This window comes from Strix uralensis, chromosome 2, assembly GCF_047716275.1.
Source record: "Strix uralensis isolate ZFMK-TIS-50842 chromosome 2, bStrUra1, whole genome shotgun sequence".
Taxonomy (NCBI): Eukaryota; Metazoa; Chordata; class Aves; order Strigiformes; family Strigidae; genus Strix; species Strix uralensis.
Genome location: NC_133973.1, coordinates 31,064,432 through 31,090,773, shown reverse-complemented (window position 1 = coordinate 31,090,773; position 26,342 = coordinate 31,064,432). Strand labels below are relative to the sequence as shown.

General features: G+C 43.6%; 1 protein-coding gene across 2 annotated transcripts in view; it reads left to right on the top strand.

Moving 5' to 3' along the window:
* The window catches only part of CYYR1 (cysteine and tyrosine rich 1), a 58,545-nt gene extending 44,068 nt beyond the window's left edge, over window positions 1–14,477 (top strand). For both annotated transcript variants that reach the window (XM_074860889.1, XM_074860888.1), the window contains exons 3-4: window positions 10,252–10,409; window positions 13,453–14,477. In XM_074860889.1, the coding sequence (XP_074716990.1) occupies window positions 10,252–10,409; window positions 13,453–13,586 (292 nt within the window). In that variant the 3' untranslated portion in view covers window positions 13,587–14,477. The remainder of the gene's footprint in view (window positions 1–10,251; window positions 10,410–13,452) is intronic.
* The last annotated feature ends 11,865 nt before the right edge of the window (window positions 14,478–26,342 follow it).

Sequence of the window (26,342 nt, the reverse complement as noted above, 5' to 3'; positions counted from 1 at the left end):
GTTAGCTCACAGCTCTGCCAGCAACTACAGCTCGTGCTGCAGTGCTTGGGCTCGTGGCTAGATGTCACACACAAGGCTGTTGAAAAGGAGACAGTCTTATGTGGAGAAAATTAAATACAGTAAGGACCAGCCTTCACTGTGTAAAACTTGTTGTGCAAGTGAATTTGATCAGAATGGGCAGGGTGGTGTGAAACTGTGAAGACAGACCTCAAGGCCAACAGCAAGAAAATGAAGGGAGGACACAGAAGATGTCCTGGAGCATGGCAGAGCTCTCCTTTGGTTTCCATATCTAGCATTTACTTCTCTGTTTGGCCCATGGCCTTGGAAATCATGAGGAACTGCTCTTTTTAATTACAGCCATCACGGTTCTTTCTCTTTTAAAATTAATTAATCTGTGGGTCACTTTCATCCTACTTGGTGCTCCTCTGCCTCACAGAGCAGGAGTTAAGAGCCCGGTCTTTTGGCCCTTTTCCTTAGTGTCTGCTCACTTGTTTCACTGGCCAAAAACCAGCCCTGTGCAGGATGTTCCCGGCACATCAAAATTACATCACACGTGGCTGGCTTCAGGGTTTGTTACAGGCACAAAACAGGCAGCAGGCATGCTAAAAGGTGCCGAACTATCATGGCAACCATGACTTGACAGCTTGGCTTCAAGCTGGGTAAAAATACACTCTAGATGCATGCCTCAGTAAAACTAGACAGGTTTGACTGTAGCTCAGAGATTTCAGGATCTGACAGGCAAGAGGTCCAGAAGTCACAATGGTAAATCAGGCTCCTACGGCAAGAGCTTCCCGGGGCGGAGCTGCAGGATTCTCCTGTGCTGAGCTCATGCAGTGTGCAAAGTCAAGCGTTTGCAGAAGCTTGTATAAATAAAATCACTGTCAGAAAGAATATGTTAAGAATTACCAGAAAGATAATATTCCAGTAATTCTCCTCTAAGTGTTTATACCCAGTAACCCAGCTGCCAAAAGTGAGCTATTAGTGGGGGTTACTAACTTTGTGGTCTTCTTGGAAGCTCACCGTATCATCCTGACCTCTTGTGCTTTGATGCTCAAAGGGCTGGAAGGTGGGCAGCAATTTCAGCCTCTCCCGTTGCTGTTGATTTAGAAATTGTTTTAAATGGCAGGCTCAGCCATCAATGCAAACTGCAGGCATAAAAAGAATAAAAATCCCCAAATTAAAGCAAAGGCTACATTAGGTACAGTTATGCCATAATTTTCTATTTAAGTCAACATCAGGTTGGGCCTTGGGTTCATGAGCATATTGAGGAGCATTTTGGAAAGTGGAAATTGCATTATGGCTTCTGTTTCCTTTCCAGGCAAGCATGTGAAGCACATTACAGAGTGAGGGAAGGTCATGACTGCAGGGAGCAGCACAGGATGTCTGAGAGGGAAAGGTGGGGCGAGAAAAGCTGCTGCAAAACAAGGACAGAGAAGCAGCAGGAGAGCATGAGGGTGAAAAGTGGTAACTGGAAACCTTATAATATCTTAATCAGAATTCTTTCATGTAAAAGGTCAAAAAAAAGTTTCCCTCCTCCACCAATTACTTCTGTATTTCTGACTTTTTTTAATCTCTTTTTGTAATTTAAATATGCGTTGTTGGGTTTTTTTTTCACATTCTGGCAACGTTGTGGAATTTTTGAACTGCCAGACAGTGTTTCAAAACCAGCATCTGCATGTATGCACGCACGTATTAGTCTGATGAAAATGCTGGACAGGCTGGGACTGTTCAAAATGCATTTGCTTAGCCATGATCAGTTAATAACACAACGGTATATTAAGTATTGTGCTTGCTATATTGTGGCGTGCACCTCCCAGCTATACTTCATGCATCATTCCCTCTGTCCATAAAATTATTTCTGAGCCAGCCCTGCACTGAGTCTTAAGCAGAGTGGAAGGGATGCCATCCCTCCCTCCGCCCCCAATGTCTAGGGCAGCAGGAGGGTCTCAGGCCTGTCGTACACAGACAGGGGAAGCAGTTTGGGAGCCAGCTAGAGGAAGAGCTTGCTTTTTCTACTCTCCTTTTACTGTAGCAGCTATGTTGGCCTTTCCAGGATCTCTTATTTGAAGCACTTTACAGCACTACTGGCCAAGCAGTACCTCTGGCGATGTGGTGGGGAGAAAAGCACATAAAGAAAGTAAGCATAAAATGTCTACATATTTCTCAAAAAGCAAATTGTCTGAAAGGTCTGTTCGATGATAGCCCAAACCAGAACAAGCTGTAATTACATATCCTTTTCATTTGCAGTTTATATGATTTTCTCTCTGGTTTTGCAAGTGTGCCACAGTTACACTTCAGTGGCTCAGCAGCCTTTTAACAAGCTGCAGAAGGTACCCCATTGCTCAGGCACTGGCAATACTAAAAGACAGAATGTAATATCCTTTAACCCTTTGCAAGATTATGTAGCTTAATGATGCAGCTGCTACTCAGGATATTTTGGTGCTTGAGTTAATAACCTTGAAAATATAACAAGGTAGAGAGGGAATGGCCCTGAGTAAACTATTTAGAAGGAATCAATCATTAACAACACACCTTAAATGCAACCGAGTAGGAGCAGAAGAAAGGAAGTACTGTCCAAGTACAGTCTGTACCCAGTTTTAACAGGCAGGCGGGATTTGTTTACGGAAGCAGACAATCATCTCCTTCCTCCCTGTGGTAAAACATGTATTTAAAGGAAGTACTAGTCAGAATTTTGTCTTAAGTACAACTTGGAAAGTAAAGCCCCAAAGGCAAGCCTGTTCCATTTTAGTTGCTACTCTGTAAACTATTTAATTTAAAAGAGGAGGCAGCAGCTAGCTGACTGTTTAATTGATTCCCAAGCTGGATGGCTTTTCAGTCCATTCTACCCTGGTGTCTGTGTTCCAGGGCTGTAAAATTCTGTGGTGAGAAGCCTGCTGGGTCAGCCATGGGATACGCTGGCTGATTCAGTTGCTCCTCCATCAGCTTTGCCATGGGGTTCTCAGGGTACCCCGTCCGTAAAGCCAAAATGCCCTGTACAGCAAAGCTAGTCTTGCAGAGGATCACTCGCTAAGTGGTTTTGTCCTTAAGAAGATAAAAGGGCAAACCCCGTAGAAGAGGTTTGCCTGCTCCAGCGGAGGCAGGAGAAAGCAGCGCGCAACCCCACTGCACTTTTGCTGTCGGTTTGAGTAAACCAGGGTTTGCCAACCAAGTTAAATAAATAACCCAACACCTCCTCCCCTCAAGTACCATGAAGTCTGATGAAGAGTCCAGAGAGTACTTTTTTCAAAACATCCGTGGCTGGATCAGAAGATCAAAGATCATTGATTTTTTTTTTTTATTTATTTTATCTCAGAGAATGAGTTTTTAAAAATCCCTTATCAGCTTCTTTTTGAATGCCTGAAAGGGGAAAAATATAAAGGCTATTTATTAGTATTATCAGTAGTATTCTAAAATGTATTGCATGCATTATTATTAATATTATTCTGGAGATGCAGTGCCAGCAAATCATAGATACAGAGAGTTAGCAATAAATTAATTGGAGAACTAAAAAAGTACTGGAAATTAGGAAAGATGATGAGATGGAAGAGATCAGCTGAGCAAAGTGAAGATTGAGAATGGCACGTCTTTCTTGCACTAATATGGTAATGAAATACAGCAAAGGCAGAGTGGGAATACTGATCTTCACATGCTTCTAACAACTTCTTGCCATACTCAGTCAAATTGCTGCAAAATTGCTAACATGAGCTATTACAGGATGAAAAGACCTTTATGCCAATATAAATGCATTTCTGGTGTGGAGCTCTGTTGCTTCTGCAATGATAGTTTCTAAATTGATACAGTATTACAGAGTGAGCTGGGCTTTGGAAAAACTGGTGGTTTAAGTTCATCTGTGCTAGCTTTAGCCTGTGTCCTCCAGTAGAGGACATGAGTCCAGGCACCATGGCAGGGAATCCAGGGCCTACAAACACTACGTGATGCATACAGGGAAAAACAACTGAAACTCCCACATGAATTGATGGGCTCTGGGCTGACATTACCTCTCAGAAATGACACTTGGTGTTACGGTAAATAGTGCCATAAAACCTTAGTTCCCGACTATTTGACAGTCAAGAAAAAACAGATCTAACACTGTGGATGATTTAAGAAGAAAATAGAGAAGAAACCAGCAGATGTTATTGTGCCTCTGTGTTGTACAGGCTTCTGTTGCAGCTCTCAGAAAACAACGGAAGAGAATGAGAAAAAGTGCAAGGAGGGGTGACCGGGGTGATCAGAGACATGAAGCAGTCCCTGTATGCAGAACAGCCAAGTAGGATGGGGCTCCTGCGGGATGGGGAAGAGTTGGCTGCCCAGCGTGATGCTAACGGTCTGTAAAATCATGGGCAGTGCAGGAAGGGTAGCTGGCAGCTGACGAGCTGAGAGCTGGGAGCCATGGGTGAAATTACTGGGCATTCAGTTCCGAATAGACCAGAGGAGACAGTTCTTCAGATACATAATTAAGCTGGGGAGCTAATTTCCACATGAGACTGTGGATGCTAAAATTTACAGAAGCTCAAGATGAGGCTGGGCAGGTTTTCAGGGGAGAAATCCACTGAGCGATACAGTTAAAAAACAAACCAACCTGTCTGGGTCAGAAAGTTGCTGAGCTGCAAATCATTGAAGAAGGACAGGAGAGAAAGTTTTCTCCCTTTCCTTATGACCTCCCCAAGGTATCTTTTTGGCTACTTGCCCCTAGTGGCTTCTCCAGTTTAAGAAAGCCTTTAAAGGTGTTCCAGGGAGGGGAAGGACTGAAGGAGAACAGGAATCCAGAGGAATCATCTGCTCGTGAAGGGCAACAAATGCAAAAAGGGCAGGGGTGTGAGGGTCGCACAACCTAAAGCTGAAGAGTTGGGGGCACGGGGTCAGCCAGCAGAGTGTTGGGCAGCACCCGCTCCCCCCAAGGCACCCAGGGGGAAAGGGGCGCCGCCGGGTGGGGGCGCGGGAGGACATACAAATGAAAACTGTACCCACGGCATCCTTGGAGGAGAATGGTGCCAGCAGCTGGGGCTGTCCTGGCACACTGAGGATGTGCAGGTGTGGAGGCATGAGTACAAACATAAGGGGAGGAAGGGCAACCCAATCCTCAGCAGGAGGCTTTTGGGGGAGAGGCTGAAACAGCGCTGAGATGCAAGGACATAGCTGGACGTCTCTGGTGCGGTGAGGCCAGGCTGGCAGACATCTGTCCCCCTGTGCCTCGCCTGCTTTGCCCTGATCCATAACTGGCGCCAGACCTGTGCGTGCCCTTGTGCTGAGGACACCTCAGAGTCAGGAGGAGGCCAGGGGGACATGCTGTGCAGCATCCCTCAGCTGCAGTGATGTGGGGAGTTTTTGGGACATGCACTTTGCTGGGGATCCCTTGGTGGCAGGCTCATGAGGGACTGTCTTGGTGGCAGTGGGATTAAAACATTTTGCATTACAGTCTGTGGGCTTTCTGGAAGAGCTGACTGAAAGGTTTTCTCTTTGCAGTTTTGTACTAATAAACACCGGGCCCCCTCCCCAGCAAAGTTTAATGCTCCACACCATACCGCCTGTGAAATTAGGGCAGAACCCAAGAAGGAAGAGCAGAGGCCAACAGACTACAAAGTCCCTGCTGTACAGCAGTGCAGGCCATGTATACCTGGCTCCCAAACTTTGGCAATGCATTTAAAAATTGATGCCTATTCAGTAATCATTTTTCATTCAGGAAACACTAGCCTATTGAGCCATAAGATTTTTCGGCCTCCAAGATCCAATGTCCCCAAAGTGGATATGACCACGGAGGGGGTATTCATCCTGAGCAAGCTTACATCCACTTTGCTTGCCTAATTCCCGAAGTAGTAGCCTTCTGGAGCGTTAAGGGGCACTAAATGAACTCCATTCCCACTCTTTAAGACTGAAGGAGCAGGGCTGCTCTTCAGTGTCTCTCCTTTTCTCCAGTCATCTCCACCCTAGCTGTCGCAGGCTGGAGCAACCACTGGTGATGCCTCTTGCCGCTGGTGTAAAACACCCAACTTACCGGTTCCCCGAGGGACAGGTTCTCTGATGCCGGGCACCTCAGCTGCACCAACTGCAAGTGTGGTGAGAGCCCTGCCTGGCTCCGGCGTTGCCATGGCCTTGGTGCAGCCCAGCAGAAGGCCTGATCCCCTGTGAATGAGATTTGTATTCTTTTCAGCACAATGCTGTTAAAAGAAGGTGGAAAGCTGCTTCTTTGAATAACTGATTTTTACCCCGACAATGTCGCTTGACATTTCTACAGCTTTAAAATTACTTATCCCCCTTTCCATCTTTACTTTTCTGTGTATTATTTTTCTGTGGCAGTGTGTAAAGGACTTTGCATGTTTTCCTTCAAATTGTTCCATTTCAAAGTTTTCCCTTTATTTCAAACTTCCTAGTTGCTATGTGACTCTGCTGTGCGACTTCTAGATCTTCTTTTGCTTTACAGTGTCCTTTTTCTCTTAGGCACTTTCCCTTGAACAGCTTTACAGTGGTGATAGCATGAAAAATCACTGTATCCCTCTGTGTCTCTATACAGAAGTCTAACATATCAGTGAGAGAAAGAGAGACAAAGCAGGCATGTTAAATATAAAATGAGGGTTATTTATTATAGAATATTTATGTTCAGAAATTCCCTGAAAGCACAAGGAGAAACTTCACCATTTAATAAAAAATAGATGCTTATTTTTCTTCATACGTTCTAGTCATACCATAAGCTTTCCACAAAAAGAACAAGCATTTATTTTTGTGCTGTGTGCCCAGAACAGCTACTGCACAACTGTCGTCCTGCCAGGATTTGGTGTTCAGAAGGTGCAGCCTGATGTTTAGAGACAGAGTGCTCCTAGTTTTACTGGGGGCCATTTTGAGTGGCCGGGACTGCATGTGTCTGAATCAGGATGGGTTTACACTTTGATTCACCATCAGTGAGGGATACAGCGTTATATATATTCTCTTATATATATTTGGGAGAGTACAGATCCTTTTCAACTCAAACACTTGATTCCTGGAACAGTTTCATGTGCGTGGCACTGAGTCTGATCTGAAGCCCACTAAGGCCAGTAATCACCTTTCTGCTGGTACTCAGGCTGTAACCAGATGTAAAAAGTGACCTACATCTTTTGCTCCATATCTCAGGCTCTCTTTGGGTAACCATCCATAGGTGGTCTAAATTTACCACTGCAGTGTGAAAACCTGAATCCACAAGCAGTGGTGGGTCTAGCTATTTAAACCGCAAAGACTTGGATGTAGTAGTTTTGTCAGCAAAGCTAAACTGGTGAATATTTTCTTTGGTGACCGTTTTTGTTTCTGCTTCACGGCTATACCAGCAGGAGCTACAGTGGGGACCAGCAGAAGAATGCTTTAGTGGATATTCTGTATTTTGCTTACTGACCTGGGTTTGCTAGGCTGGCAGAAGTGGTTTTTGCATTCCATCTTTTCCGACTTGGAAGTTTTGCTGGTGGACTTCAGCCCTTTTTGAATTTCAGATGGAGGGAGATACAGAGGGGCTTTCTACAGCTATGTCTTGCCCTGCTGCTGTTTCTTTGCAGTGTCAAGATAGTCCCAGGCAGCCAACACCACCAAAGGGTCACTAGGAAAAGCTATAGGACTGCAAGTGGGTCCTCGGGTCACCCGAAGCAAGCTGGCAGGTGTATTCCTTAATATCTCAGGAAAGGTGGAAGCTCCTTTTGAAGATGTTATCAGACCTTTTGTCATCTTTTTTCCTTTCCTTATGAATACTTCTTATGTAAAGTATCATAGAATCATCATTTAAATTAGTGGAGTGATACTGCTTTGGAGCAGTTGCTGTTCATGCAGAAGAGGAGAGTGGGCTTTGGGTGTGAGGCTGGGGTGTCCGGTAGGCACTGGTTACTGAAGAATGCAACCCATCACTCATGGCAGATGACCGAACGGCATCTGGCTGACCACTTCTGGAACAAATGGGACACCTTTGCCTTTGGAGACAGCTGAGACAAACTATTTAAACTGTGTTTCAAATGGGCTTTATTAATATAGAACTTTTAATTTGGTAGTGGGAAGGTAATGTGTGCTGTGTGTTACCCACTTCTGTCAGCCTTTAGGGTGGAGGTTGGCTTTTCCTCAGGGTGCAGCTGGTTAGGAGTGCAAGAAACTGTTGTGGTTTCTGGGATTTGAGCCAATTAGACAGGCAGAGCCTACCTGGGATGCAGGAGCTGGGCAGCAGTGGACCGTGTACAAAGCGGAAATGCAATGCGTAGGACCTGAGGCCAGTGGTCAGCAGTGGCTGGTTCTGTTTCATCCAGCTGGGAGAGGGATTATTTCAGCATAACTGAGTTCCCTGCAACTCTGTGGTGCAGTGCTCCCAGCAAAGGGCACAGCGGTTCATCCACTAAGAGGATGTAACTAAAGCAGTAGCAATTCAGTGTTGTTTGTAATAGGGGTACCATGCATTATGCCTGATTTTTTAATTGTGATATTATAAGAAAACTTTCTGGAATGAAGAGAGTATTGTGTTAAAAGTGTCTCCTGAATCAAGCTGTGTTCTCATACAGCAGTTTCTCTCAAGGTAGTGGTAAAGTTCCCAGAGAGAGCAGGACAGGAAAACTGGAGGTCTCTTAGTCACATCTTCCAAGAGCATTGGACTTTCTTTTTGTTAGATGCAAACTATAGAGAATGTGGAGGGGGTGGGGAGGTGTTTCTCAGTTAGTCATCATGGTTAATACCAAAGCGCTTGATCACATCAGTGTTTTGAGCTACTGGTTTTACTGCCAGGTGCTTGCTGCCATGAGTTAGGGTTTTATAAATTAGGCCTTTGTATATTCTGCAAAATATTAACAGGTTTACTCTCCCTGCACACTCTTCATTCATTGCTACATAACAGCAGAGAGCAATTTAGCTCTCTGGCAGTGTATTTTAGTAAGACAGCAAATTGTCTGTGTTTACTTATGCTATATGGTTCCATAATTGTGCTGCAGATCTTGGCCAAGTTTCTGAATAGTTGGGGCCTAAAAACAAGCTCTTAAACTCATATTTAGGTTCCTAAATAGAAGGTCTGATTTTACAAATATTGAGTTCATCCTGACTCTTGCTGACTCTTTGGAAGCCAGTAGGCTATCAGCATTTTGAAAATCAGGCCTGCTATGTGTTCCCACACTTGTATGGGGAAGCTAAACTATGATTTAGACTCCTTTTGATACTTGTCTTTGTAGTATTGCAGTGCCTGTTTTATTCTCTACATTGCAATAATTCCTAGTGGAGTTTATTCACGTTGACAAACTGTCAGTCTGGATTGATTAAAATGTGCAGTAAAAAAGTTGCCAGCAAGGTTGCTCTTTGAAATCTTTGCTGGAAGATGAAGAGATGCACAGAGTAAGAATATTTCTGCAAGTCACTGGGCTTTTTTCATGAAAGGATAGGCTATAAATACCATCTTTCATATAACATATGTTTCACTGCCTGTGCCTGACAACAAACCTCAGTGAGCTAGGGTTCATCAGAAAGGCTGATTTTGCCCTCAATATTATTGGGAGCTCTTCATTGCCTCTTGGTGAGGTTTTTGTCCCATGTGTCAGTGCAATAAGGCTTCCTTTCCTTTTTCTATATAGTTTCAGGGAAAGTCTGATTCATTACTTCAGGGGCTGAGCTGAATTTTTTCCTCTGGACCGTTTTAAAAGAAATCGTTTAAGCCTCAAATACTTGTGCTGGCTGCAGCAGCAGATGTGTGAAAGAGTGGGCTTTCGCTTTGCTTATTGCTGCTCATCCTCAAGAAGAGGAGGTTCTCCTTAATCTGTGGGCTCAGAAGCACAGCAGAAGGACTTTTTGACCTAAGATAAAACAATGACAAAATCATTCCTGTGGAAGTAGAGCATGCAGGCATTTCGGGACACTTCTGGAATATATTACTGGGGATAACTTACTCTTTCTTTTCAAAAGAAAATAATACCAATGCCTTTAGGAAAAAAAAAAAAAAAAGTCTTGTGTGATGAGAAAGGGAAGAAATTATTCTTGGTAATATTTAGAAGTTGTTAAATTCAGATGGCCCTGGAATAGGAGGACTTAATATATGGTAAATCAGCAGAGTGATCTGGCATGATTGTAAAGACGACTTTGAGAGAGTTTCTTATTTTGGTCTTGGAGATCTTTCATTTCTTCCATTCAGATGCCCTGATGGATCAAAAGTTGCAGCATTTTCAGTAATCAATATGCACTTTTCTTCTCAAATGGGGGCCACTCCTGAGAAAATAATTTTTGTTTTCTAAACATTATTTGGCTGAGACTGACTGCATGTTTCCATTCCCCTCACAGAGGCACGGCGATAGCTGGAATTGTTTTTGGTATAGTTTTTATAATGGGAGTGATTGCTGGGATTGCCATCTGTATCTGCATGTGCATGAAGAACAACCGTGGGACTCGAGTAGGGGTCATCCGAACTACGCACATCAACACTATCAGCACGTACCCAGGTAAGGAAGCGAAATGACACCCCTGCAAGAGTGCCTGTGTTCATGGTAGGAGCGTATCTTTGGATAGTTACGGCTCCGCAGTAAATGGGGAATGTGAATACAGCAGGAGGCTCTTCTCAGTCCGGAGAGGAACAGCACAACTCCCTGCTGAGAAACGCAAGGCAGCTCAGTGTGCGCAGTGTTCGTCAGTGCAGCACTCTGCCTCTGCCTGGGCTAATTTATTCAGCTACTCAGTGGGCTAATGAGATCTGGCCAGGTGCCACATTCACGCAGCTGTATGGCTTGCGGTGCCTGCAGTAGCATGTTGAGACCTCGCTCAGGGCGGTGCTGCATTGTGCAGGATAGACCTTCTCCCTGTGCCAGAGGCTGTCTGGCGACAAGATCAGTTGTGCTTCTTTTGTGTTCAGGTTCTTCTATTTGCTCTTGTTCACATGCAGTCAGCTCTCTTTCATTGTCCAGTATAATGGGGGCCCGGCATACCGCAGAGAGGGGAAAACCTGGACAATAAAGTCTGTGGATCATAGCGCAAAGGCTTCGAGTGGTGCCATGTAGAGTCTAATGCAGCCCGAGCTGGCTGGTACTCAGCCAGAGCTCACAAGCCCTGCTGGGTGCTGCAGAATCCCAGATGACTTCTACAGAGGCACATGGGCGTCTTTGCAGGGTGTTCTCTGCTCTGTGTCCCAGGCAGGACTGCTGGCTGCCAGGCGGTGCTGGATCTGAGCTAGCTCTCTGCATCCACCTGGCACCATGCCTGAATTGATAAGAACTTGGAGCACGGTGCAGAGATGCCCGTTGTGCCTTGGTCAAAGTTAGCTGAGTGTTGAACGTGCTCAGTGCAGGCTTCTCTGTGGATTAACATTGTTTTGGTGTAATGGTTTTTCTAGGTGCAGGGCAGCACCAGGGGAGGCACAGAGCCTGAGTCGGATCTGGCACAGGTTCTGGGGCACCCCAGGGTACAGTAGGGACAACTGCTTCAGTTGCAGTTGTGCCCACAGTGATTGGGAACTGGTACATGAGGCTATATCCAAGGTAGCTCTGTGCAGAGACACTCACTGCACCGCACTCATCAATTCACGCCAGTCTAGGATTGGGGTACAGGAGCACCAGAGGTGGATCTGCACCGAGCCAGCTAGTCTGCAAGGCTCATTTGTCTGGACTCCACGCCACGTGAAAGTGGCCACACTGTTGAAAAGCAAAGCTGACCCTGGAAGCAGCATAACTGTGTTTATGCAATGCAGCTATGTCTTTCCTTCAGTTGCACTGTTAATTGCAAATCCAGGAGTGATTGCCTTGGGATGACTTGGGAGTGCACTATAATAAAAGGCAGTGGTGTTTCATGGATGAACTCCTTTCATCCCACTCTTAAGAGATCCTCTGCCTTTATATTCCCTCCTGCTGCAAAGGTTGCAGCAAACCCTAGGTGCATTATGTATACTTGCAGGCAAGCTATGCAATATTTATTATGTGTTCCTTTACACATTCACTGCTCTCGGTGTCTGTTTTCTCCCTCATGCTCTTACTTTCCAGTTAAACTAAAACCATCTGTAATCATCCTTATCATTGCAACATTGTTTTGCATAGAGAGATGAGTAATGAAAGAAAACTGCAATATTCTCAACCATGAATTGCTGAGGAGCTACTTCAGAATCTAATAGTCAGACGCTGCAAGCTGTAAAAACAAGAGCAAAATGAAGACTCCGGGGCTGTAGCCTTTTCCTCCCCAAGTCTGCTCCTGGAATGACTCACCCCTGTCTCTCCACCTCCAGGCAGTTTGACTCTGCACGCTCCTGGTTCCTGGTGCAAACATTAGTTTGAGCAGTTCTGCCTCTCAGCAGCAGCAGTTTTTGGAGGAGGGGGAAGCTCTCAAATGATTTCTGTGTTTCCCACTGTCATGAACACTTCTGGAGTAATGACTGACCTGACTTTGGCTGTGGGGTTTGTGACCAACCCTCCTCCCTGCCATTACCTGTTTTGGACAGGAGCCGCAAGCAAGAGGATGCCCCTCCTTTGGCCTCAGCCACAGCAACAGCCAGGTTTTCGGAGAGCAGGGAGCGCCTTTCATGGCATACTGGGATTTGAGTCTCTTCCCCCCATCACAAACATCCTAGGTTTCTGTTTCCTTTCTATTCAAGTGCTATTTCACTGCCAGTCTGCTTGAGACATCTAGGGAGGGGATAGGAAAGCATCCATGGTGACATAAACAGAGACATGAGCAGACTAGACCTTAACAGTGACATGGTGACATGAACAGCTCTTGACCTTAAAATTTGTAGAGACTACTCTTATAAGGTCTTGATATGGAGCCTTCAGTTCCTACCATGCTATCATTCTGCAGCATTTACTGTCTTTTTGATCACTGAATTAATCTTTCTTCTCTAAGGTTAGTAGAAGTAGTTGAGAAAATGTTTTCAGCTGTTTGTGAATATTTTTATTGTTTCCTAAATGCCTGACCCAGTTTACAAATGATGGGCTCTCCTCAGATGTCTCTGTTGGGGTGAACAAGGTGAAAGCTTTGTTCTTCCTCAACCTCAGCCCTGGGAAGATGGCTGACGTTCGCCCTGGGAGGTGTGATGCTGCCGTGTGTGGCATGGTGTGTCACACATCTTCTGGTGATCCAGAGGGTGTTTGAGAGGTCTGTGGAGATCAGTGAAAGCCCTGGCTACCCCATCATTTTGAGACAACATAAATCCATGTTGCTGCTGAAGGGGGTGGAAGGGAATCGATCTGATAACCCAACCTTCCTCCCCTGAAAAAGTTCAGCTCTGCCACATCACCGTGGTATCATCTGCTATCATATGGCCACTCAAACACTGTTACCAGCACAACATGTCGGTGGGCACACAGCTAAGCAGTGGAGGAAAGGGCAATAAGCAAGGATGTGCATTGACATAAAGTGACTGTATAATGACAGCCTGAAAAAAAAGTGAGTGCATTGCCATTTACGTCTGTTGTATGGAAGTCTGATTGTCAACTAGAAAATACTTGGGGGCCTGCATCTGAAAAAAAGATTTTTTACTATGTCTTCTGTTTTCTCCCATTGCAGTGGCTCCACCACCATACAGTTATGAATACGAAATGGAGTACCCAGCTGACCTACCTCCACCTTATACTCCAACTCCACAGACTTCAATACAGTATCCCCCACCCCCTCCATACCCTGGATATTCAGGGAAATAATTACATGGCTTCACATGGATATTAACTGCCTGTTGAAACAGCCAGCACCGTTGGGACAAATATTACCAGCTCAGGGACAAGTAGGATGGGGTCTGTATCAACACATATGGCCAGGTGTTGAAATAACCTGGGAGGGTTGTCACGGCCCAGGATGAAGAAAAATACTGTCCACTCTGGACCATCATGTTTCACGATTAAACAATGTGTGACCAAAGAAACGGTTCCTGTAACTTAGTGCCTCATGAGTAGCACATAGCATCAGTGCCTAGCTTCAGCTGCAGCCCATTACAGCACGTGGGAGTAGGGGTCTTCCCATGTAAGAACATGCAAGTGGTGCAAATGGTTCAACAAGCTGTTTCCAAAGCACAAGAGTCAGCTGCTGGGGCTTATTCTGGGGGAAGAATCCAACTGTTATCTTGAAGTATGTGTTACACCTTTTCTTGAAACAAGGGGAATAAGGAAGAACAAGGAAGACTGAAGCTATTTTCCATTTCTACTTCAGGCTGATAATGCTCCATACCAGCTGTGCATGTTGGTCTGATATGCATATTGCAGAGAGAAGTGCTGTTGGGAGTTACTCAGTAACCAAAAAATGATGGATATTATTTTTGGCCAAGTGCAGGTTGTTTTAAGTGCCTGCTTTTGAACAGTTTGTGAATATAGTTTGTGGCCTAAAATGTAGACATAAAGAGCATTTTTATATGTGAAATACAGTAATTTATAGCTGATTTACCTGGACTTAAATACAGTATACATTGGAAATATGCTACAATGCCTTTTTTATCAGCAAATGATACTTTGATTTTTTTAAAAAAATACTGAATCAGGAAAACTCACAAGTGGGAGAGGAAATACAAACCAAATATTAAAACATCATAGATTTGTCTTCAATTGAATTGCGTAAAGACTATTTTTTAAAATAAAAATCGTATTCTTTACCAGTAATAGTGATATTCAGCCTAACCAAAGAGATGAGCATAAAGACTGTGAGCATCAGGTTACTTTTGAATGTTGTCTTGGACATTTTAAAACTGTAAGTCACCAAGTAATACTTACTGGATTTGTCACACATATTGTTTAGAATTACTTAATCTCTACTCTATAAAGTACAGACCTTTATGATTTAAAATGTTACATATACTTATGGGGCTAACTGTAATTCAGCAGCAGCTATTTGACTTCAGAACAGAGTATCCCATTACCTAAAGCATCATCTTTCAGTGGTAAGACTCGTGTTTTTCTCAGTTTTATATGTGAACCACAAAGACAGTGATTCTCGTCCAGGGATTTAAAAGTGCTGAATGCCCTTAGTTTAAGTTGGGTGGCTGGGCTATTTGAGAATGCTACAGCCAAAATAGTGGAAGGTGACAAAAATACAGCACCTGGAGTTCAGGAAGAGCTGTGGCATTGGGCCCATTTCAGAGGGAGAGGCTGCACATTACCGCTAATTCCCAGAGATCAGAACACATTTAAACATTTTCCAGTGTAACCCTCATCTTCTTTTCAGGTGTATCAATGTATTAATGTATAAAAAACCAGTTTGCAAAAGGTGATACCATATCTCAATGAAGTCAACTGACAAATTCTTACCACCCCCTAAGTCTGATACTTTTGGCATTCAGTCTTGATTGAGGGAAGAACTCAAGCAATCTTTTGACTTCGAGCACAAAAGTTATTCAGAGGCTTTCTTGTAAACAAGACCTTATTGACTGTTCTTGCTCAGATTTTGTAGTTGTATTTGTCCTTTCCAGGCTGGCTAAACTTCTCTTGAAACTCCACTTGAAAGCACAGATGGCCTCAGTCCTCACCAGTGTAAGTTCAGAAGATCTGTGTTGTGGCCCTTGGCCAAACTGAGTCTTGAGTCACAGGCCCATTAGCTGCCTAGGCATTTGTAACCCACTCAGAGGAAAACCGAGCTGCGTCACAGGTTTTGGTTGCTGCTGTTTCCTTGTAGTCTTCTCCAAGGAAGGAGAGTTACATTCTCAGTTCTGTTTTGCTGCTCAGAGGTGACAAGTCCTGAACTAGGTTATCCTTACAATTACTTCTGCCCTGCGACATTTCAGCTGATACCCTGACCTCTCAAGAGGTGGATGTTCCTCAGTTGAAACCCTCCCATGAAGGGCAACCTTCTGCACGTGGTGTTTTGGCAGTCCCTTCTCAAAACCATCTGCTGGGGTATTGATGTGCCTGCCAACATGGTGGCCAGTGTGAAGAACAGAATAAGCATAGTTTTCTCTGCGGGAAGTCCTGTTCCTACCACATCATTCTATGCTAATACCTCAGCACTTTCCAGTTGATCACACCGGATGATATTTGTGTGCCAAAAAGTTACCTATAGATAAAGAGTATTGTCATTTTTCCCGTTCTTGTATTTCATTTCTTTGTGCTGAACATGCAGACACACAAATCAAAGAGCAGTTTGTATTTGATGAATCCAGTCTCCTGAAAAATACAGAGAAAGAAAACTATCCTATAGATCATAAATCTTCCCTTAGAGGAAGAATTTCTCCAGCAGTGACATTTGTCAGAACAAGATATAAAGCAGATTTCTGAAATAAAAAGGCATTTCTGGAAAATAACAAAAAGCCTTTGATCACAGAGTACTCTGCTTTTCAGCTTTGTGATTGTATGTTGCCTCTGATAATACTGCATGAAGGTCATAGTAACCAAAGTACCTACAATGTATACATGACTTATTCCAGGGAAAAATTATGGAAATGGGAAATTGAGAATTTCATAGTGATAGGGAGCTATTTGTTTGCTATGAAAACACTAGTGAAGATGGTGATTTTAGTATATTAATTAATGTTCTGCAGATCCACATATATTGGGCCATATCAGACAATGATTTTATTCTCAAAGGACACCACATGTCTTGTCCTTGCTAAGGGCATAAAACATAAAGCTGTTGCCCTTTTAGCAAACCACAGAAAACTAGTACAGAGTAGCCTATTTCAGAAAGAGGTGATGATTGCATTGAAAATACTAAAACAGAGAGAGCCAGAGAGGAGGGAGGAGTCTGAGAGATTTATAAAAGTAGAAGAATAGAACAAAGAAGTTGCTGCATAAACAAATGGAAGCATTTGCTAATCCTAAAGTTATATTAGTTGAGTTTAGTTCAAAAAGTTGAAATGTTCTTATATCTTAAGTATTACTTTCTTTGTGTGGAAACATGTAATTTGTTCAACACCTCCATATTCAAAGTTCCTGCAGTGCACATATTGCTGACCAGTAGTCATTTATTCTATTTCACAAGAATAGCTTACAGATGAGTGGGTTAGTACAAAGAGTTTTTACTTAGTCACACTGACTTATTTCAGTCTCACGCCGTACATTATTTTGTAAAGAAACAAAATAGGAAAATGCAGTCTATGTCTGAGAAAGACTAAATGATCTTTTGCTTTTCTCACTTGGCAGTGGACATTATCACTAATTTGGTCGGTGAATGTAGCGTTGCCCTGGGCAGTTCATATACTTGGACCAAATGCTACTGATTTTCTTGTGCTCTCAGGTAGCTCTGCCCTTGGTTCATGATTTCTAGAGTCAATTGGGGAGGCAGAGAGGGAAGGTCACCATGTCAGGAGTACAGGACCTGGTCCCATGAGCCTTTTTCCTTGGTTTCCTAGTTTAGCACATTAGATGACTGCCTGGTTGCACGATTGCCATTACGGATTGGAAGCAGCAGGAGTTGCAGGTGCTTACAAGGACACATATGCTTGCATACGCTCTGATGCCAGTCCTCTTTTGTGGAAAGAAAATAATTCTGTGTGATGTCTTAGTTAATCATGTATCAGGGATATTTCAAGCCATGATTCATTTCACAAACTTAATTTAATCTGGCATTTCCTTAACTTTTTTTTTCCCCAGAAAGAGCTACTTCGAAACCAGTTATCTCTCTGACAGCCCACTGTTTCTAGGGTATATACCAAACAGCAGGAGAAGTCTATTTAAGAGCTAATGACCCATTTGGGAGACTTTACAAATTAGGTAATAATCAGTTGGAGGAGTTAAAAGGCCAAGGCAAAGCCAAAGGAAGTTAATGTGCTAGGCTGCCATTACCTAAATGACTCACTCTGATGAAAGGATCATTAATGGTATTATAAGCCTTTTTTAATTAATGAAAAATGTAACGATTTGCTTCTTTAATGTTGGTAACTTTGAAAGACGCAGTTTTGCCAGTGTATGAACCAGATTTTCAGTAGTGCCACAATGAAAAAATGAGATTGCTCCATAGAGCACCTGGATCGATATTAACAGTGTTCTTGGTATAGTATAAATAGAGTCTTTCAATTTAAAGCAAATGTTCTCAAGACCCTTCGTGAAATCACAATGATATTTTTTGGATGTAATGGGATAGTTCATAAATGTTCACTGATGGCTATCTGTTAGAATAGTAAATGTTTAGCATTTCTGTATTCACTTTCATCCTGGAAGCTCTCCAGATGCTTTAGTAACTAGAAAAATAATTATTTTAGTTACTTTGTAATAAAACACAACAGGTATTTAACAGCACAAAATAATAGTATGGAACACCAAGGCAGAAATTGCACAAAAGAATTAAGGGAAATTGAATCTATTTCTTCAGTTTCACTAAAAAGTCAGTGCTTGGACAAAGCACCTTGAGAAAATAACGACCAGGACCTTTTATCAAGTGGTCCCTATTAGTACTTTCTAATGGGTACACCCAGTCTAGTGGTGGTTTTTATATTGCAGCCATGTCTGAGGTCCAAAAAGCAGAGCCCGGATCCAAGCTGGGGTTGTAGTGCACCCCCAGTAAAAACACCCCTCCAGTTCTGTCTTGATTTTGGTGTGCCGCCGAAAGAGATGAACAAGCAGAGGACTAAAGAAAGGAGAGGTGGTGGTCCCACACTTTACAAAAGGGAAAGAGGATCGAGACTTTTCTGGTGCTGTTGCTGGTGACTGTCACTATAGGAAGAGCAAAAGCAATGAGCATGGAGCGTGCTGAAGAGCTGCCACGCAGTCAGGAGAACAGCCCAGAGAAGGATCCAGGGGCTCCGGCTCAGGGATCATGTAACTCAAGGTGCTGGAGGCAATAACTAGAGCAGAAACATTTGTCTGTCCAGTTTGCTGTGAAGATTAGATGGTGAATATTTACACAGCACTGGAAATGGAAAATGTTCATTATTTTTGTTATGCTATGCACCATTAGTATTTTACATCCTTCGTGGAGAGTAGGAAAGGGCAGGCTTTGGATGCCATTGCTATCACAATGATGACTAAGAATGGACTAAAACTAACAGAAACAAAAGGAAAGCCAAAGACTTAGGTGTTTCTGAAGAAAGTAGATTTTTTTTGTCAGCCTAGCATATGGAGCTGGTTCCTCCATGGAGGCGAGCTGGCCTGCTGCCAGCAAAGGCAGCTGATTTTAAACAGCTGAAGCCTGCAGGAGAGGGGCTGGTTTTCCCCAGGCCTGAGACTTCGCCTGACCCCACTGCTCACTTGCAGGAAACCTGCTGGGGGGAGACTTCAAGGCAATCCTCCTTTTCTACTTTAATGCCAAGCTGGCCATCTTAGCCCATTGCAACACATCTAGGATATGTTCATTTTCAGGAACACGAGCGAAACCATTTTTTCATGGCCAGTAAGCAATCCCCAGATTTCTCTCAATAGATCCCATGTTGTATTGATGGGAAGTCCTCCATTACAGGAACTAATCTAGAGACCAGTACCACCTTTCGCCAGTTTATCCAAATTGCCCTGTCTTTTTTATATTCTAGCATATTTACCAGTGACTCATCCCATTGCTCTTATTGTATATGCTCCCTCAAGATCGCTCAGGTCTGTGTCCTTATTTTACTGCTGCTTGCCAAAGAGCTTTTCCAAAGAGCGCTGATCACAGGGAAACATTTCCAAGCAGACCCCTTCCCCTGCCCCCTGCATCACCGTGGCTAGGAGCTGCCTGGGGAGGTTGGGCTCTGCAAGAGTCATCTGTACCCTGGTTTTAAACATCACCTTCTCTGCAGGGGAGGAAGGCCAGCTGTTCAGCAGCTATCCTGAGATCACCCTCAGCCCAAGCTTTGCTTGTGATGAAACACCACTCTCTGTCGCTGTTTCCAAAAATCCAAATGTGATCAGTATGTTTAGAAAGAGGAAAGGGAAATGGAAAAAGAAGTCATGCCCACATCTGCTTTCTGGTTTAGCTCAGCTCTGAGGGTTGTCTTGCTCCCTGTGTATTGCCAGCTATCAAGTTGATAGCATGTCTCCTCTTTTCTGAATGTTTCTGTTCTCCTTTGCCATAGAGCATCTTTAACAGGAGGGGAGGGTGTGTTACGAGCATCTGTGCAACTGTAAAGCCCAAATATTCCCTGGGGCTGCTTTGTGATTTCAGTACCTATAGCCCCCTGCTTTGCATCTGGACCTTTATGAACAATTGCTGAACTGGGAAATTGTTTTTACCCTTTTTGTTGAAGTATGATACACTTCCTGGCTTAATTTTTAGGTGTGTCCCTTGGTCTTATACAGACAGTAACTTGTTGGTGACTAGACTGTGCTTAATTAACAAAATGTTAGTCTATGGCTGGGAATCCAGTGAACCCATGTAGTGGGACTCAAAACTCTTTCATTATACCCTGAAACTTGAACAATAACTCAACAGCTACAGATTATATAGATTGTATGGTGGGATATGCGGAACATACACGTGGAATAAATCTGTATACTGGCGACTGGCCCTTGTTAGAGGCTGAGTATCATAGCAGTGAGCTGCTTTGTTATGGGAATGGGCTTGGGGTAGTTGATTACTTGCCAAGGCAAAAAGGGATACCAGGGTAGCTAAGAGACAAGGTTGTTTCTGAACCTGCTACCTCACATAACAAGAATTTATGAAATCATCTGAGGCTGCATTTGTCTATTATCATCATCATCATTATTTCTGTGTTTAAAAAACAAGGCAGAGTTCTTGTGGGCATTCATCAAAGAAGTGCTGTGGTAGCACAGTCTCCACTACTGTGCCTCAGCTGAGACCTCATCAGCAAATTCTTGAGATTAGGAAAGAAAATAAATGCATACGTGCTGCATTGATGTTCCTCATGTGGTGGTGCTCTTTCTCTGAGGTGGAAGGTGTGGAATCAGCCATCTGATACAGGATTGGGAATGTGAGCACATAGTGATAAACTTGGAGACAAACTATCCCAGTTAGGTGATAGATTGGGGCTCCTTAGCGACAAACTGTGAACCTGTATTTAAGAGGTCTGCCACAGCTATGCCCATCTTCATAATCTGCAAGAGACTATAGTGAGGTATAAATGGTCCCTGACACATCTGAGCAACTGGTAGAGTCGCTTAGATGTGACATTTCCACGAACTCTCACTACGATCAGACTAGGGCAATTTAGTGAGCCTTCCCTAATGGGGAGGACTCCTTCTACCCAGCCATGAGTCCTCACACCCCACTGTACCAGCGGCTGCTCCCTGGTGCTGCAGGGTGGCAAAACCAATGGGGGAGATGGCAGTAAGTCAGCTGGGCAAGAGCCAATACTTGCTTTCATTGGAAAATCTATCACTAAAATCCACATTTCCTTTTGGTTGCTGTGTTTATTGCTGATGATAATTTCTGGTCAGCTTCTGTTAGTGAATTTGAGGACAAGCTGTGACTAATGGTGTGGTGTAGAGAGGGGATGCTCTATATCTTAAGGATTGGAGTTCTCTGGAAAGGTAAGGTTGACCTGATAATCAAGAAGCCTGGGAAAAGCCACAATGTAAACATGTAGGTTTATTGATGCTTCTCTTCAAAGCCAGAAGAGTAGCATCCTGATGTTCCTTCCTATCCCTTCCACACCTGTCATATTAATTTTAAAAAAGATCAAGAGCCCAACATATGTTCTTTCTCTAGCTGCTGAGTGCAGAGAAGTTCCTTTTAAAGCCTAATCTGCTCAGTGGTAAGCTTGGACAGTGATCCTTCTGACATGAATAAGGATAACAAAAGGGAACGATGCAGATCTTAGATCTTGGGTTATGAGAAGTGAGGGAAAACAGAGCATCCCACTAGTTGGAGCTCAAGATTCACTGAAGTTTTAAAGCACTTCTCCATCCATGGATAGTAGACTTACTCTGATCATGATAGTCAAGGTACCTGAGAGTTTTCATAAATGAAGTACAACAACAGTGATTGGTTCTGTCTGCGACAGAAGAATAATTCTGGTCTAGGCAGACCAAAGTGTCTGGTTTCCCGGTGCCCTGTTCACCATGATCCTCACATAAGACTTTCATGCATGATGAAGTTGGATTAAGCAAAGTGGGATCTACATCCAGAAATACACTTACTCATTTTATATCGATTGATGAGCTGGTATTTTCAACCTTTGCAATTGAAAAGGGCAATTAAGTCTCTGCCATTCACTTCTTCCATGCCTCAGGAACAAGAAAGCGGAGTAGAGGCTGACCTCTGGCAGTAGCTCTGCCTACCCTTGCCCTCCTGCAGAGCCTGGTGACAGTGCAGACAGAGGGAATGGACACGGCTCTGAGCATCTCCATCCAGCCTTGGGAACTGTTAGGCAATTATCTGGCCAACTCTGCGATCTCTAGACCATAATTTTTGAGACAATATAGTCACTTTGTGTAAGCTGTCCGTATCTGGGTGCCTACCCCAGAGTTGAGAATATTTTGTTTGACTTCCCAGCTTCTGAAAAAAAAAAATCTTCCTTCCTGTATGAATGATATATTGCTATGAAAGGCCAATTCCAGCGGATCTAAGGGCTAAACAAACAAAGTGATAAATCTTCCCTGGGCTTCACCTGAAGACTTCCTCACTTTAGATAATTAGCTCCAGTCCACCCTGGGTACAAGGGCTGGAAAATGACAGCCAAGGATTTCTGCTAAGGGGAATTTCTCATGCTGGGCAGTGGAAGTGACTTTGGAGCTGCTTCTTTAAAATATGCATAATGCAATCTGTTAATTAGAAATTTTTCATTTATCCTGGTTATGAAAAGGAAACAGAACAACAGGAGGTAAGGGAAATTTTCAAGTGCACATAAATCTTTCTGTTCTTCATATCTTGGAGGTCAGTGTTTAAAAGTAAGAAGCTGTGGATAAAGATCTTCAGCAATTTTCAGTCTTTTCTTGCCTATATATTTCCCAAGTGGCTGTCAAGTGTTATTTCTTCCTGGTGTTGTCAGCTTCTATTGCCTGGTAAATGATATATATTTTAATTGACAGCCAGTAACAGCCATTCCAGTCATAGTGAAAATGGTATTTTATAGCCAGTGTGGATGGAAGTTGTAACTTGAGGATGTGTCAGTTACTTGTTGGAAATATAAATAATTGATACTGAACATAATACCTTTTCACAGTCTCTATTTATTAGAGACAACACAATCACAAAATAGTGGGGTTTTTTAATGGTTTCCGTTAGGTATGGTTTGCTAGTCTATGTAATTCAGGAATAAAATTACTCAACATCTAGTTAGGGTCTGAGTGAAGACTTGAACTTAGAAATGTAATCGGGCATGACAGAATATTTGGTTTTGCCCACAGAAATATTGAATACCAGGTCGACAGTTAAAGTGTCTTGCTAGCATCGTTCATTGAAATGTGCCAACAAGACTTCAGGTTAGGTGTGTGTGTCAATGTGGAAGTGTGATTTTCACACATTGTACACCTGGGAGGGCAGCAGAGAGAACACGACAGTTGGACCTGCACTGGGCAGATACACAGAGGCTCTGGAGAGACTGCACCGCACTCCAAGACACCTGCTGTAAGCCCCTTGCCCCCGTGTCTTTGCTGCTGCTGTTACTCATGTTGTGACTGGTAAATTTGAGTTGGGTGTATTGAGTTTAGTGAGGTTTGCTATCCCACCAAAGGCAGCATGAGAACAGAGTATGGTAGGAGAGATAATGCCTTTTAAAGAAACCTTTTGGTTTGGGCATCCATTCACATGGAAGATGAAGCTCCTGTGGTGTATTGGGCTTCACTGGCAATTAGCATGTTACCTGTTTACCTGTGTGATATTTCTGATCTTGGCTAAGGCTCACCATTGACTCTGTCATTGATCTTGAAATTTAATTTTTCCTGGGCTGGAGTGTGTTACAGAGACTTAACTATCTAAACCTTTTGCTGAGACCATGCCACTGACATCAGTTCTTGTGATGACTGCAGGCCACCAAACCTGCCCTAAGCCCCATTGTGGAAGAAAGCATCATTACCCTCGTACACACTGCAGGGGTGTCATCAAGACCAGAAGGAGTTTAAAACCATCTAAGTGGGGTGGAGGCATCCCTTTTTTAAACTTTGTGCCTGATGTTGTAGGTTATACAACAGAGAGCCTACGAGAAGGTTGTCTTTTGATAAACGAAGGGTGAATACCAGTTGGATAGGACAGTTTAATTTGGTTTGTTTACTAAATTAATGAGCAGATGGCCTGTGGTTTTGGGGAGTGTTATTCCCCCACTTTGTTTTCCATCATTGTTGAATGCTGAATAAACTTTCAAGGCCTGGAGACAAAAACAATGAAATCAGTGAAATAGAGGAAAGCTTTCCACCTGCTTTGGGTTTGTAACCTGCTTGGGCCAAGATGACCCCGCCTCCAAGTTTTCATGGGTTTTTTCTGTCTTCCTTATCCACCCAGAGGGTTTTTCTTGGCAGATTTTGAGGACTTTCTGGGGTTTTGCTGGGAATACACAGCAGACCCATTGAGGCTACCACGCAAGAGTCACAGGCAGGAAGGCTGCCACCTGTCACATGGCTGCCTACACACCCCACAGGCCTGATGGGTCTGAGGAGAGGCAGAGAGGTCTTCAGCAAAAATGATGATGATTGCCTGCTCCTTGTGGTAAATTAATTTTATCTTTGAAAAAGATTTACTGCATATTTTCAGAGCTTTCCAGAAAAATCAGATTTATTGTGCATGCACTCATATTTCTGTCCAGGAAATCTCCAGACTTAAATAAAGGTTGCTGAAAAGAAGGAAGAAAGAAAAGATGTTTTACCACAGGATAAGCTAATAACGAGTCCTAGTTATCCTATTGCAAAATCAAGTGGAAATAAAAGTTGGGGTTGTTTGTTTTAATATTGACAGCAATTTTCCTCAACCACACTCTGCAAACAACAGGAGTCACTCCACCACCCCCCACCACCCCCCAGTTATTCAGTAAGATAATTAGCTAGCTCACAGCTTCAAAAAATAGGCAAATACCCATCTTTCACATAGCGAAGATACAGTCTTTTAAAAATCTCAGCTGAGCTGAAAAAAGGAAGAGATCCCTTCCCATTTAAACCTGAACCGAAGCTGTTAAGTTCAATTTTTATGCACCAAACGGGATGGATCCTGATGGCTGCCCTGTTGCAACAAGGCACAGCACCACAGTGCCTCACGCTCTGTGATGGTGCCGTTGGCATCTGCGTTTGGTGGGGACCCCATGTAGTGGGGCAGGAGGAGATAGTGGAGCTGGTCTTCACTGCCGTCGCACAGCCATGGGGCAGGCTGGGTGGCCCCACCAGCCCCTCTCCTTGGACTGCCTCCATCCCTGGCGGCTGGCATCTCCTATCCAGCTGGGATATGCCAGCTTCTTCAGGAAACATTGCCGGAAATGTGAGTTTAATGAGACTGAAGACAGCAGGTAGTTTGGCAAATTATCTTTTTATGTCTGTAGTTGATTTTCACACATCAGTTCCCTCTCCCTTTCCTCTGAAAAGCTGCCTGTTGAGCAAAAGGATGAGTACATGAGTAAAAGTCCTTGGCCCCAACTCTTCTGGTATGAGTTTAATTCTTCCTCTCGGTAGGGTGAGCGGCTTTGAGGCCTTTGTTTCTCTTTTTGAGAGAGGATGGTGAATGCACTGGCAGGTGAAATCCCCACACAAGATGACTGGATCATCCACAGATACGGTCCTTCATTGTGTCACATCAAAGCAAGCACAAGTACCGAAAAAACCCCTTGCTGTTGGAAATATTATACAGTAAAACTTGTGCTCATTTGTTCTTACTGGGCAGTCGGCTCATGAGTGCCCAAGCCTAAATCATGGCAATCCCCAGAAGAAATGACAGCCAACACATTTGCTCTGGCAAAGAGCTCTCCTCTCCAACAGAGCAGGGACCACTGGTCTATGATTTGGGGGCTACCCATCACCCAGCATTCAGTTCTCCATGCCATCAAATATCTTCTTTCTGACTCCATGCTTACCTTGAGCTGAAACATTCCTATTTTATTTTAGTAACTGGGATTTTTTTTCCTGTTTTCTCCACTTCCCAACATATAGTTAGAGTTTCTGTTGGCATGAGGATGCCTCATTTGGCTACATCGCACTCTTCTTCCTAGGTGGGAGTAACTGTATGGGAATTAAGTACCTTATACCATAGTTATAACAAAGGAAAGTTGTACTGCTTCACATGTACTGTCAACCATTTAGTTGTAAATGCTTCTCAGAAAGGCAAGGAAACTCTGTACATCCCTCCTATGTTACTCTCCAAGGCAGAGCCCTTTCCCCTTTTGGGGACCTTGCAGACACAAACCTAAAAAACCCCAAGCTACCACAAAAGCCGTCTCATTGCCTTAAAGGTTGTTTGATTCTTCTAGTGAAAACAGTGAATAAATAACTAGGAATGATCACAGAATTTCATAAATAAAGGACCTTATTTGTTATCACTAATAGCAATTTATTGTGGGGATTTTTCTGTAAGCTCCCCATTCCCAGAGAGTGCTGTGAGAGGAGTTTGTTGAGGAACAGTGGTGCTGGGGGACAAGGTGAGTAGTGGAGTAGGCAGAATCCCTCTGTTCCTCCAGAGAGGTGCTTGCCTTGTTTGGA